A 15,175-nucleotide genomic window follows, 5' to 3' on the forward strand; every position below is an offset into this window, starting at 1 on the left:
TTGCACTCTGTACCCTTTCATTTTTGCTCAATGTTAATGATTTAGTGCTGGACGTCTTCATCCATAATTAATAAATGTAGTCTTTTTTACAAAAATATTTTTTCCAAATGTAGTACTGGTAAGGATATATATGACTGCTCTCATAAATTCTTCATGCTGAAAGGCAGTCTGACCATGTCCAAACTAAGCTCCATGAAATTTAAGTTTGCATTATTATTTTAAGCATAATTATTTATGCATTTTTAATAGTTCTTTTTTTTTCTACCAAAATCCTTATTTGACCATGGACAGTCTGTTGAAGCACTCTACTCTTTAACTGTCATTTACTCTTCCTTTGGTTTATTTAGACCTTTGCTTGTAAGTCTAGCTTTTCTTATTTACTTTCTTGCTAAACTATGTTTTGATAAACTTGACTTTGCTTTCTTGCCAAACTATGTTGTCCTTACTTTGGATATCACAAAAGATTGTAAAACACATTACTTATTGTAGTCCTTAGAATCAAAGTAGGGTTTCAGTTCTTAAAATAGTAACTATTTTTACACTAAAACAAAATAGTGATGAAGGACTGTCTAGGTCTTTTTATCAATTAGAAAAAAGGTTTGATAAATGCTAAATTACCATAAAATGGCATTTGTTACAAGAGCTAAGAGATTTAGTTTTAAAAAGTTAAAAGAAGTAGTATTAAACAAAATGTTCAAGCTGCTTTTAAAAAACTTCAACACTGTGCATACATCTGTTCTTCAGTTACAAATCTAGTATTTTCATACTTTAACAAGAGGAATATCTATACTGCAATCCAAGAGTGCTATTGCAACTTGAATAAACACCTGGGGCTAACTTTGAACTAGCTAATACAGGTTCTGAAGACAGCATAGAGCCACTGAGTTGACTACAGGTTTAGGGATATTTCTGGAGTACTAGTTAAAGAGTTGAATTCTTTCTTCTTAAATTAGGGAAGTATGTTAAGCAAAGCATAGCTGTGACTTTTTATCTCTCTGGGCCCAGAGAGATAATTTGTATATCGTAATGGGCTGAATTTCCTGTAGAAGAAGAAATTAGGATCTTTTGTGGATAAAATTAGTTTTGTTTTCTTTTTTTTTTTTTAAGGTTTCAGATGGAGATCCTGTTCATTAACTTAAGTAAATTCTTTTCTGTTGATTGTACATCATCAAAGCTATTTACTTGCAGAGTAATAAAACAGACTTTGACTTAACTGAAGTGTCTGCCTTTTCCGTCGAGTAATGGGGAGATGCTGAAGTTAATCTTTCTTATCCTTTCTTGAAATATGGTAGTAGGTAGTGGGATAGTTGTGTTTGCTAGACCTGATTCAGTGTTAGAAGGACTGAATCTTTATTTCACTTCAGAAGAGTGATCGTATCAGTAGACCATGGAGTGTTTTAAAAAAGAACACAATTTCTCTCTTGTTTTCTTACTATCATGGAAGCTTAGCCGCTGTGTAACCAGGAACACAAGAGTCACAAGTTGAGAAAGAGAGCAGGCTGTAGAGGGACCCTAACTATTGCTTAGTAGTTATGGTAGTCATCATGGGAAGGGAGAGAACTGAGCTACTGACTCAAATTATGTACCATAATTAAATGTTTGAGAAGCTCTCTACTTCTGGAACCTCAGAATAGCCATTTTTAGCCAACCTAGCTAATTGGAAATAGAGTGGGATTCAGCTGCCTAAATGTAGATGCCTATACGTAAATATAGGTGTCTAAGTGTTCAGGAAGCTCCAGGGAGTTTGAGGACTCTTCGGATGATCCGTTAAAGGTGACATGTTTAGATTTCCTTACCTGTGTTCACAAGACGTTCACCTGTGTAAGTGTCCAAGCTCACCATATGGACTCCTGAATTCAGCTGAAGCTGAGTCCCACCTCTGAGTTCCTACTTCTGGCAAGTTTTCAGGCTAAGTACTGTCTAATGTGTTTAAGCTTTTGTTTTGAAACACTAGAAAATGAATTATCCATTTTTAAAAAAACTTTTTTTCTAGCATTAATAATTCTTGCCATCCTTTAGTTGGATATCTTACACTTGAAGTTCTTATCCTATTTGCTGTGTAATGTTCTGTTTGCGTAGTGCCTATCAAGCATATTCTTTCTTTAAAAATTATGTTTAAAAAAAGACTACAGAAATGTTTGTATAATCAGCAAAAGATGCTAAGGAGCAGTATTTAATCACTTGCTTTTTACACTCTCAGTTACATTAATTTGTGTGTTGCCTATTTACATTCTATTGTCTTCAGGGAGGAGTGTTGTCTTTGAAGTATATGGTAGTGATGCGTATGTAATACCATTTGCCTACAATAATACAAGCAACGTAGAATCTGAGATTTTTAAGCCTATTTTATTTTTCTTGATAGAATTTAATAAAACATCTTCCTGAACAAGAACAGTTGAATGCATTGTCCAAGTTCAAGAGCGAGTATAATAATTTGTCTGAGCCAGAACAGTTTGGAGTTGTGGTGAGTTCTGTTTTGTTATCACTTTTTGTTTGTCCTTTCATGACATATATTTTTAATATAGTATTATAGAAACAATACCAGCTACTTCTTCCTAAATGTGAAGAGGTTCCAGACTGGGAGAAGAGTACAAGTGCCTTTTATTCAGACTTTTAGTGGACATATCCACGGATGTGGAAGGCCTGACTGCTGGAATATTACTGTTGGAATGATTTGGGATTCTCTTTCTTTAAAAAAGTAATTTAGTTTACAAAATAAAAAAAATAGTGGTATTTTCTGTGGCAAAGTTTCACTGGGAGATACGGAGCTATTTCTGAATTTTCAGAGCTAAAATAGTTTGGCTTTACTTTTGTTTGCGTTAATAAATCTTAACTTTTTCAGTGAAGTTTTCTACACTGATATTTTTCTTTATTTTCTTCTCATTTACGTGGAGAATGGACTGTAGTTATCACTATGTTAACCTATTCTGCCTCCTTCCTCCTATGTTTTATAGTATGTTCTGTCAACAGTACTTGCAGTCATTTTTTCCATTCCCAGAGGGAAGATTGGTTTATAATATTTCCCAGATTGAATTAACAAAGAAAGACTGGAAGAGAGAAAAGAAAGTACTGCTAGTTCAGTGCTGGCAGTTGATGCTTTTTGTAGAAATATAGTTTGGATATAATTTCTACATAGCTTGTAATTCATAATTGTTAATGATTTCATCCAGACAAAACCACAATAAGGCTATTTCTTTTCCTGGGTGCATATATCTCTATAAGTCTTTGATTTTTTTTTTCTTTTTTAATTTTGTCCACTTCTAGTGTTTCAAGCTAAGATGGTCATTGTTAGCTTCATCGGGGAGGATTTCCCTGGGAGGAAATAATTCTTTTAGAGGTATCTGTGGGCTTCAGGAAAAGGAGTATCATGTTGTCATAACAGTAGACACTTGCTGTTGGTAGTTACCTGTGTGGATATCAAATATCTGTACTTAAATATTGGAGTAGCTGGAGTACAGGTGTGGGATATAAGAGCAGTGATCGCTATTCTGAATCAACTGAAGAATGTTGCTCTGGTCAGTAAACACCACTGCATTGAATTGGTGCCAGTTACAGATGTGACACAGGCAGTCTTCTTTGAGTATAGGTACTTGTAAAACAAAACTAGTTCTGAAGTGGTGCTTTTGCTGAAAGCTACTGCCACTGTTCATTTTTGGTCCATTTTTAACAAGAGTGACAGTCATTGTACATCTAATGTAATGCTGGTTCCTGTGTTCTTGGGAGTCTTCTAACTACGTTCTGGGAGCAAGAAAAAAAGGAGGAACACCACCACTGTTTTTAAGACTTTTATTTATTTTCCAAGATTTTCCTATATAGTTTTCTGATTGAAGCCAAATTATCAACTTCACTGTGTCCAGATTTCTTAGTTACAAAAGCTAATGAAACCTTTTGCTTTTTATTTCTTGTTGAGGTTTTATCAGACATTCAAGGGATCTATTTATAGTTCATCCCTATCTTAACCTTACTTTATTTGATTAAATTATCACCACTTATTTCAAAAGGTCATTGAATAGGTCTCTGAGATTCTTTAAAAAAGGTATCCTCCCTTAACAAAAAAAATCCAGTCAAAACACATTTTCTTGTTTTAAGAGATGTGAAACTAATGCTTTCAGCACCTCTGTTGCTTGCAAAGAACACAAAAGGTTTAAAGTCAGAAAAATTAATACATTTTCACTTGTTTTCTTACAGTATTTGTTTATTCAATTCTGAAAACAGTAGTTTCACAAAGGCAGGTTTCACAATGGTAAGTTTTAGGTTTGTTTTTAGCCTGGTTTATCTTAGCTTTAGAAAGAGAGAAACAGGTTATAAGTTAAATCTACTGTGACCAACAGAATTTAACCTTTTGGTGGTGAGGATTGGGAGGAAGCTGTGATAATGATTATTACATCTGAAGCAGTTCTCCAGGTAGAAATTTTGGATTAAATCTGTAATTTTATAAATGAGAGTTCCTACATTTGTTTACTCAGTAGGGGTAATCAATGTAAAGTTAAGATGCATCAATATATTAATGTCTCTTAAATAAAAGCAAAACCACAAACCACAACAAAAAAAAAAACAAACACCCCCCAGAGAATCACTTTAAGAATTTTCAAAAATAATTTACACTGACTTAAATTATACCTTCTGACTTGTTTTTGTTTTAGCTGGAATAGAGTTAATTTTCTTCCTAGTAGCTGGTATAGTGCTGTGTTTTGGATTTAGGGTGAGAATAAGGTTGATAACACACTGATGTTTTAGTTGTTGCTAAGTAGTGCTTACACTAGTCAAGGACTTTTCAGCTTCCCATGCTCTGCCAGGTGCACAAGAAGCTGGGAGGGAGCACAGCCAGGACAGCTGACCCAGACTGGCCAAAGGGCTATGCCATACCACATGATGTCATGCTCAGTATATAAGCTGAGGGGAGTTGGCCAGGGGCAGTGATCACTGCTCAGGGATGTGTTGGGCATTGGTCAGCGGGTGGTGAGCATTTCCATTGTGCATCACTTGTTTTGTATGTTCTTTTATCATTTATTATTATTATTACTATTTTCTCTGCTGTCCTATTAAACTGTCTTTATCTCAACCCATGGGCTTTGCCTTTTTTTTTCCAATTCTCTCCCCCATCCCACTGGGAAGGTGGGGAGGATAAGCGAGCAGCTGTGTGGTGCTTCATTGCTGACTGGGGTTCAACCATGACACTTGTCAAATTTTCTTTAGATTTTCTATGATTCTAGGCTTTGAAAGTTTTTGTTTTCTCACTTGCATATCATTTCCCTTCATTGAACATGGACTAATATGGCAACTGATACACAGTAGATGCTAATGGAGCATCCTTGCAATATATAGCAAGATCTATGGTATGGGAGGCTTCTGATCTCATAGAAGTTAGATCCTTTCTCTCACTTTCATCTTCCCTCCACAAATTTCTTCAAATCCTGTAGGGTGAAACAGCTCTTTTAGATTCTCCAAACTTCTTCTTTGTTCTCAAAGTAAGTGTTCATCTTAAATGCCATGAAAGAATCTGATGAAATTAGAAATCAGATATACTAGGTTTAGTCTGGAGTCTCATATGTTCAAAATTGAAGTAATATATTGTAATACATACATTTCTTAAGAATATGTTTCTTTATAGGCCCATATCTCAGTCAGTATCTTAGATGGGTGGTACCCTAGGAATGAAATTTCCTAATGTAGTGAATAAAAGCTGTTGGTAGAGTTCCTGGCTCATTTGATCTAGAAGTTGAAATGTTTGGAGAGGAGCTGATAAAAGAGAAAAGGAAGGGGGGAAAAAAACCTGGTTAGGAAGAGTGAGTATGATAAAGAAAACAAAACAATGTCTCTTGCATTTTTACCTCTGCCATAGTCTTTTAATATAAATCTGGCTGACCCAAACATTTAGATGATATTGCAATAATAAGCACAGGAAAAGAGAAGAAAGCTAGTAATGGAATATTTTACAAAGACTTTGTCGAGATCCGTTTTCTGTTTGGGTTTTTTTCTGTGCTATTTGGTGCCACAGATGACAAGTCTTTCTGTTGCTTGTCAGAATTGGACCCTCTTTTTGTAAACATTTTTGGTTTTTATGTTCAAGTGTGATGTAAACATTAAACATTAGCTTTTCTTTTAAAAATAAAACAAAAATATCTAGTCTGTTCTGGAATTGAGCTCTATAAATGCTGCACTTTTGTTCAATAATATTAAAAGTTCATGGGTTTCCAGAAAATTTAATACGGAAAACTGAAAGGGTACATTGTTGATGTAGAGGAGAGGTTCATATGTATCAGTCTTACTGAGAAAAATTCAAGTGTCCTGTGCTGAATAAAGTAGACTGAGCGTGATGCTTCTTCCTGATAACTTTGTTTCAAACCGTCTGCCAGGGTGACAGAGATAAACCCACGTCTAAAATTCAGCAGCTTCATTTGAGTCTGACAAATTATGGCAAAATGCCAGTTAAGATGGATTTACACCTGTAAATTTGACCATGAACTGGACTGGCTGATGTGTAGACACCTATTTGACGATGCCAAATAATTCAAACAGTAATATGTGTGTAACTGTTGGGGAAGTACTTATATACAATTACATGCATGGTTATGCATTTTAATTGAATTAGTAAAATACAAAGTTAAGTAGCAAACATATTTTTTACTTTATTATCAAGAATAAACATTGATTCAAAAAAAGACATTTAAAAGTTAATTCTACATAGGTTAAAGCTTGCTTTGCTATTTTTATTTCATATTTGAGCCTCACTCAACTGACAAGTGTGTCTTTTGCTCTTTAAAAATGTGAGACTTACTACAATTGGACATACTAGCAACAGTAATAAATTTGAAATTTATTGTGTCAACATTTTCCAATTGATCAGGAGCCCTCTAATACTTAATATGTCTTCCGGAAAGAAACTTGGCTTTAGGCTGAAGAAATTGTTTAGTTTTTCATTTTTGCTGTCATCAGACCATCATAACGTGTTATTTCTTATTTAAAAGACTAATCTCTAGTTTTAATTCTTTCAGAAAGACTCCTGTAGTATCTGAGCATTTATTGGTTGTGGTTTTAATACCATATTATTGTCTCTGTAATGCTAACAGTATCCTTGCCTATTGTCCAACTATAGAATTGGCTTTTCTGATCAGTTTTGTCTGAAAACTTTAGTTGGCAAGCAAAAAGGTGTCTGCTTAGTAACCAGAGAACCTTCCTGGTATCAATACAGTATTCTATGGTCTAACTCTCTTCTGCTGCATGTATTGTTAGGAGTAATAAAATTTCTGAACATACTCTTACACACATTTGTGTTACTAGTTCAGCACATTAATCCTTTAATGTGCTGAACTTTCCCCTTTCAGCACTACCTATTTGTTATTTTGTAAATGAGGATATATTTTAAAGCACTTCTGCAAGTTAATTCACAGTTTTCTTAAATCTTAAGCAATAATTCATTTCATTCCGCTGTCCTTTTGCTGTGTTTTTTGAAATCTGGTAGTATTCGAGTATAAATAAATTTGAAATGATCTGTTTTAAGACATCGATTGACTTGTATCAATTGACAAGATGCAATATTATTGGTATACATTTTTAACTGTTAGTTATTTCTTTCAGATGTACCAGTTCAGTTAGATGGGACTGTCAGTCTGATGGGAAGAGCTAGACCAGTAGTACTATGGGTCAAGTTTTGCTGGATGTGGCCCAACTGATTTAATAAATTTGTCTTTAAAACTTGAGGCAATGTGATAACTCAGAAAAACGTTTCATTAAATAATAAGAGTTCCTACATGTCAAAAATTGGTGGAGTCTCTTTTCTGAAGGAATAACCAGATTCCCACTGAATAGTGCAAGTGGGTGCTTTCCCTAGTTTTCCATGTGAAGCATTGAAAAAAACGCAACAAGCCCAAACTCCTTCATTAGGCACAGTTTTTCTAGTGTCACACCTTCTATGCATCTAGCAGACCTGACTTCAGAGAAGAAGCTACAATCAGTTTTTAACATGAAATATTTTTTGTTTCTCTTGAAGGAAGGAAGTTTTGAATAACTCACTCTTTTTACTCTTTGAATATGGAATCTTATAAATTTGCTTTTCATCAAGGTACTTCAATCTCCATCAGGCTCTCTTGTATCTTTTGTTTTATTCTAGCTGGGGAGTGGGCTGAGAATTTCTACTCATTTCTTTAACAAATATGAATCTTCTCAGTATAGCTGTTGGTTTTTTTCTTAAAATTGCTGGTTTATGCCTCATTCTTTGCTATTCTTTTCAAATGAGGAGAATCAAACTTAAACACACAATACAAGACTTTCAGGTTTATCTTTTAGGTGAGTAGTGTCTTGTAATTATGATATTTCAGAGAATTTGGAGATCCCATGTTAATTTGCTCTGAAGTTTTGCTTAAGGGAAAGGCTAAACTATCTGACTCCCAAGGAAGAGCCTAAGTAGTGAATAATCTGATAATTACTACTTCTGTGATAATAAAAAAATTTATAATGGAAACCGTCTTTTATTCTTCTGGCTTTGAATTCAAAGTCAAGATTTGATACTCTGAAAGAAACAGCTACACACTTGCTGAGATACTGGCATACTGTGACTGTTACAGTATTGTATGTTTTACTTCAACCAAAGTTAATTAACTTTTCTTCTTGGCTTAAAGACATTGAGGGCATGACTCTTAACAGTTCAGGTTCCCTTCATGAGTGTGGCTTGGGGTTGTTTTTTTTTTTTTTTTTGGTGACTGTACGGGTTGCTTGTGGTTTCTGCAATTATCCTCTCCTTTTTAAGTTACTTTGCACTTTTATGTTTTCTGTTTATTCAGCAGTAAGTATAAAATAAATCCTTTATTACCCTTATCTTCTCTTCCAGACTTTAGTTTTTCTTCAGATAAACTACTTTATTTTCCTGTATGCTCTTTCTTTCACTTACTTCAGTAAGTGATGTCTCAGAACACAGATATCACCTATTACTGTGGAGTTTGTTTTTTGGCTTTTTTTTTTTTGGCTCATATGCAGCCATGAACTATTTTATGAAAACTGTGTTAAATCTGTTAATCTTATTAAGCGCTTTAACTTAGCTTTGCAGCATTATCTTAAGTTGATGTTGTTTTGAATGCTGTATTTTGTTGCTCAAATTCTTGATGAAGTATACTTGTGCTTGCCAAAATTTAATTATTCAATTGCATTTTGTTTTACTATAGTTCATGTTTTGTACTTGGTTTAGTCAGTGCAATAAACTTCCTCCTAAAGTAATTTAACCTTCATATTATTTTCTTGGAGGTTTCATTGATTGTGATTGATAATGAGCGATAACATTCTTAAAACTTTTTAATGATGAAGACTATCTTTGTGTTTAGAAATGAGTAGTCATATGACAGCACACTTGCAATGTATGCCCCATCTGAGATGAATAGGATTTCAGCTAGATGATCATCTTGGTAGGTGACTGTTGACAGAAGGTTGGTTTTTTTGGTGTTTGTTTTTGTTTTTTTCCCCTGATGCTTTCTCCAGGGGGCAGTATAAGTATTATGTTCCTTTAGGACTTAAAACATTTAGCAATGTTGATTTGTTTTGCAGGTAGTTCTTTCCTACTGAGAAAAATGTATTGGTTTACAGAATATTTTTTTTTCTACTTTTGGGTGTAGTCTCTGTCATCATATCAAATAAACAATGTTTAAGGAGAATCATAGAATGGTTTGGGTTGGAAGGGACCTCCAAAGATCGTCTTGTACAGCTCCTGAATTAGATCATTTAGTAATGGCAGTCTCATTTGTTCTCAGTGAAGTTGATATAATAGTTACTAGTTAGATTTATTAATCATGACTGATACTTTAAATGCAGTAATCTGTTTCATGGATTTTCGTTGACAAACTATTGCCATCCACCGTTTAAGCCTTGCTTCTGAGTACGGGTGCATATTTGGCATTCATCTGAAAGGAAACCCAATGTGTTTGCTATAAACAATGATAAAGCTTCTCTGAAAGCTTTTGTTCTTATGTAGTCTTATCCTGCCCTAGATGATTTCATTATACCTAAGGTATACAATATAGCTTATTCCTTTGAGTCCTTTGCATAAGAGCTGATAAAGGCGCTGAAACGCTGAATTATTTTGCTAAAATTTATTGGGTAAAGAAGAAATTGAGTTCTTGAAGTATGCTGATTAAATATCTTTCTACTACACAAACAAGATGACAAAACACTGGAGAACTGTTGCATTCCTTTTTGAATTTGTCTGTGATTCTTCCTTTTTTTGGTCCAAAGAGTCAAGGAGTGAATCGGAAACCATTGGTAAGATTTTGAATAGTGTAAGAATATGATAATTAAAGTCACATCATGTACCTTATAAGTTTTTTGAGTATTCTAGTGAAAGAAGAGTTGGAATCACAGAAATAATAAATTAGAAATAAATGTTGGGATGTCAAGCAATAGTTTAGAATTTTTTTAGAAGAAAAATAAAAAGCATTAACTAGATGGTGATTTATCCCAGTTTAATAAGGTATTTTTACTAAATAACCATTGAGATTTTTGAAACAAATAGCTGAAATTTGGAAATCACTGTTACAAATAAAGGCTTTTTATAACCTCACATTTTTTGTTTGACATTTCTAAATCAGGCCTGGGCAATTGTATGTTAGCTACAAAACTAATATTTACCTGACTGCACGTTTTGTGTTGAACTATGCTGTATACATTTTTTGCAAAAGGTTTGTAAAAGAGGATTAGGCATGTGTATAAAGAATTCCCTGCAGTGTTAGAGAAGTGTAAAGTAATACTTTTCTTTGCATAACAAAGACTGAAGAGGAAATTGTCTGTAGGAGAAGAATATTCAACACTTAATGTCCATTGCTTCGTATAGCAGTTGCTTTTCTTTTACTTCTTGTCATCTTCACTTTTTTTGATGATCCCAGATTTTGTTGTCAGCCAGATTTAAAATTTTTAACTCTTGTTTTCTTCTTAATGCAAACAGCTTGGCATTTAGTTTGTCTGTCTTTGCCAAATATTTATCTTTGTCTCCTCAGTTTTTTGGACAAGTAGAAACACTTGTCCATGTGCTGTTATCTCCATTCATGCTTGCAGTAGCTTCTTTCTCTCTGAATTTTTTACTTTACTTGAATATTCTTTAGAATACATCTCACTGTTAGTACAGCAGTACATAGTAGGCGCACTTTTGTGACAAAAAAGATACAGGTTAGGTAATGGGATTTTTTTTTTAATAGTGGGAATAACAAAACAATAGAATTGACTGACTAGGGAGACGATGGAGACTGTAATCAGACATCTTTTTGAGCAGGCATAGCTAATAACCTTTTTGGGTGACAGTTGATTCAACCATAGGAAAGCAGAATGGAGTGAAGGATATTTCCCTGCTTATTCTGTGTGTACACTGACCAAAATGTCCAGACATTGCAATTAGTATGATATCACTACTTAAATACATATTTTTAAGAACACCTTTCTTTGGAGAATGAACACTTTGCACCCAGGATATCATATCACAAATCTCAGTTAAGGCCTCAGTCATAGCATGATTATCTGATCTTTGCCTTTACCAAGCAAACCGCTTGAAAATTTGGCTGAAACTGGTAAGCTGGATTTTATTAGGGGATTAATGTTAATGAGTTGGTAACACAGAATGATATCCCATTTTTTGAATTACGCTTACCTCAGGTTTTGTGCACACAAGTTATAATTTTAAATTCAGAAAAAGAGATTCTGGAATGGCAAAGATTTACTGAATTCATCTGCATTGCTGTTTTATGCTGAAAATACTTGAGGCAAATGTTGGATGGATTTGGTTTTTTTTCTTGCTCTTCAATATATTTGTATTTGAGAGGAAGCAAAATAAAGGTTGATTAAAATAGCTTGTTGCAAGTGATGATTCAGAGGACCTGCATAGCTTTTACATTTTGTATGAGGTCCCGATATCCTTTATTCTTTTTGATCTATAAGTGTTGTTTTGCATATGCAGTCCTTCATGTCATTGGTAGCCTTTCCTTTTTTTGTACTGAAATGATTCGGGGCATAATAGTGACCAAAACCATCCAGATTCAGTTCTCATCAATTTTTATATTGTTTTTGAATATTATTCAATATTTTGAAAGCAACTTCCTGAACCATCTTGTATCCCACTATTTTTAGTAGTTGTGGGGATGATAAATCACTAGATGACATCTTAAGGCTGTGTCTGTATTAACCAACTAAAAAGCACTGGAGAATGCTTTTGGACATTGAACCGTAATTGTCCATAGTGCTAATTTGTTAGAATAGACATCGGTGTGCTTTTGGCCTGTGCAGAACTGCGCTTTCCCAAACAATTTCTGGGCACAGTTTGGGAGATAGCAAGAGATCTCATGAGCTGAGCATTCAGTCAGATAGTTGAGGACTCAAGAATAAGGCAGAGGCAGATAGATTTATTAAGGCAAGTTATAATGGTTACAAACCACACCTTCCCTTTTTCATCATGGGGAAGACGGACGAGCACATCATAGGGAAGCTGGGTACAAGCACATTCCAGCTGTTCAGAACTTAAGTGTCTAGCAGGCATCCCTGCACCTCTCAGGCCTGACATCTCAGGGTGCTTTTGGAGGCACAAAGGTGCATTGCAATTTTTGGTCCCATATCAGGTGGCTCCAGATCTTTGCCCCCACCCTCCCCAAGTTGTTTTGGGATACAGTTTGTACAGATAAGTGCCAGAATACTCAAAATATAATTGATTCTTTAGAGAGTTGTATGTTGTTCTGATATGTTAGTCTTTCTTGCTGCTCCAGCTAAGAATGTTCTGTAACTATAGCTCCCCACCAACTCCCCAGCAGCACACATCTGCCTCTCCCCACTCTTGCCCACACAACAATGCTAAGGCTTCAGGCCTATCCATGCCAACCTATGTTAACAGCCTGTTGCACCAGGAACCGTTCCCAAAAGTAGTTGTGATTTTGTTTTGCTGCGTGGAGGGAGCTGAATCCAGTAGCAAGCATGTAGACTCCAGTGCCTGTAATTTTTAGTGGTGTGAAATAGACCTGGACATATTTGATTTACTAATATGTCTTTAAATCCATAAATGCAATTCCATTTAAAAAATCATAATTTTGATGTCCTTCATAAACATTTTTGATTTAAAAAGTTGCTAATACTTGTCAGGATGCTATTAGTGGACAATTGACCTCAGGTGTAGGCAACTGTACTAGCAGTCTCACACCTGAGAATAATGTCTCAAGAGTCATGTGTGATAGCTCCTGCTTTGTTTCTTTTCTTAAAACTCAAGATATCTGGAAATATGTTCCCATATTGTCTGGGAGTGGAAAAAGAAAGAAACAGATTTTTCCTTGATCACTTTTATTTACTCAAAGATAAAATTGAGGGAATTATGAAATATTGTTTCAGAAATAATTAATGCCCAGACCTTGTGAAATACACTGATAGCTAACCCAAAATAGAATTTGGCAAGCAATCCTCACGTGGCTTCACAGCTTGTTCGTTGATGGATGTGTTTTTAATGAGTTTGTACCAAAGGAAAAGATTTCACTAGAGTAAATTGAAGATTAGAGTGAGGCCTGATGAAGGCTAGTTCGTCTTAAATAATTCAGCAGACACTTAAAATGATCAATTCTTTATTCAGCTGATGGTTTCACCTGTATGTCCTCATTGAGGATAACTCAGAATGTATTAATGTTTTTCACTGTTGTCTGGAAAATATCATACTATCACTATATCTGCAGAGGTGTACTCTGCCCTTCCTAATACTTGATGCTTGGGCACAGCCATATGTAGGGACATTTCAGTTTGTTTAAAATCCTGAAGTGGTGAGGTGCATCTGCGCTGTGAGATATTTTGATTGTGTTAATTTCTGTCTGTAAACATTACCTTCTTCCGTTGTCTTCTAGAAGTCATGTGTATCTGCTGCCCTGCCTTGTCAGTGTTCTCCATCAGTAATTCCAGCCTTCCCAGGCATGATTAGCTTTCTACTATATGCCATCTGTGACAGTTAAAAGATCTTTATGACAAATTGCAGTCAGGTTACTTATGTTGTTTAGAGGGAGAACATCCTTAAGTCCTGTAATGTTGGTGTCTTTCAAAACTTGAACCTGGATAGGGCGGAGAACCAGGCTCCAGAAATAACTTCTGAAAGTGACCATCATGATCTGCACTGATCTGAGTGTTTGCAATTGCCATTGGATTGGATTGAATTATGTTACTTCCTCTGTATCACTGAAAGATTGTGATGATGAATCATAGAGGAATGTTCCTTTAAAAGATTCAGTACCAGCAGGTCTTCAGTACCAGCAGGTCTCACTCTTGTTCCTGTAAAACTATTTTGGGTAGTTAATCTAAAGAATAGGTTAAAATATTTGTGTTATTGTTGTCTGATGTTAATTCAGATGGCTGGAAGTGGTTGGTTGTTGTTTCTTCTAGCACACACATAGGCTATCATCTCTTTAAATTTTCTTCTTGGCAGATATCTCTACAACTTCAGATAAATGAGGCTGTATGTTGGAAGAGTCCACATCTTTTGCCTCCAGCCATTCATTTTGCAGATTCCTCTAAATGTCTCAAGAGCCTGTCCTGAATCTGATTTGATGCTTTTGCTTCACTAGAAATGTAAACAATCCTGTAACATTCATGTTGTGATTTGAACTTCTTAAGAAAAACACTTCTGTTTTGAGTAAGGACTACAATCAGAACAGGATCCTGCCATTTTGACTCTTAGCAACTTCAAGGGTTTCTTGGAATTTAGCCACCTAAATTGAGCGAGGCATCTCAATGACTGGCTAATGTAGGGCAGCTGTGCTGAAAGAATCTTGAGGCTAGTCAGTATCTCTTAGATCCCTGGAGCTTGAAATGACTATGCAGATATTCCATCTGTTCCAGCTTCAGACTTTGGAGCTCAGTGGAGCTCCTGTGGAGCTCCTATGGAGCCCAAGTGCTTTAGGATTTACTTTCCCTGTCATCATTTTGTAGAACTGAGTAACTTTCTCCAAGATATGCAAGCTGTCTTCCACAGCATTCACTTACGTGACACTTCAGGTCAGACTGTTTTTGCCACAGATTATCTGTGGTTCCAAATACGCTAAATAACCATATGGATAAAAATTCCACGGTTGTTATTGGATTCTGCATTGACAGGACTACAGAAGATCTACAGTGGAATGTTTTTTTCCTTACCAGTACTGTCATCATCATAGACACATACGTTCCTGCTTAGGTAATTAACTTGGACACC

At 35.2% G+C, this 15,175-nt stretch overlaps 1 protein-coding gene across 2 annotated transcripts in view; it reads left to right on the plus strand.

The window, feature by feature from the left end:
• The window catches only part of DIAPH3 (diaphanous related formin 3), a 255,482-nt gene that overhangs the window by 118,229 nt on the left and 122,078 nt on the right, over positions 1-15,175 (plus strand). For both annotated transcript variants that reach the window (XM_087756729.1, XM_087756731.1), the window contains one exon: positions 2,363-2,464. In XM_087756729.1, coding sequence (XP_087612855.1) covers positions 2,363-2,464 — 102 coding nt within the window. The remainder of the gene's footprint in view (positions 1-2,362; positions 2,465-15,175) is intronic.

The sequence above is a fragment of the Nipponia nippon genome, unplaced genomic scaffold (genome assembly GCF_047370975.1).
Source record: "Nipponia nippon isolate SJK-2023a ecotype South Korea unplaced genomic scaffold, ASM4737097v1 scaffold_2, whole genome shotgun sequence".
NCBI lineage: Eukaryota > Metazoa > Chordata > Aves > Pelecaniformes > Threskiornithidae > Nipponia > Nipponia nippon.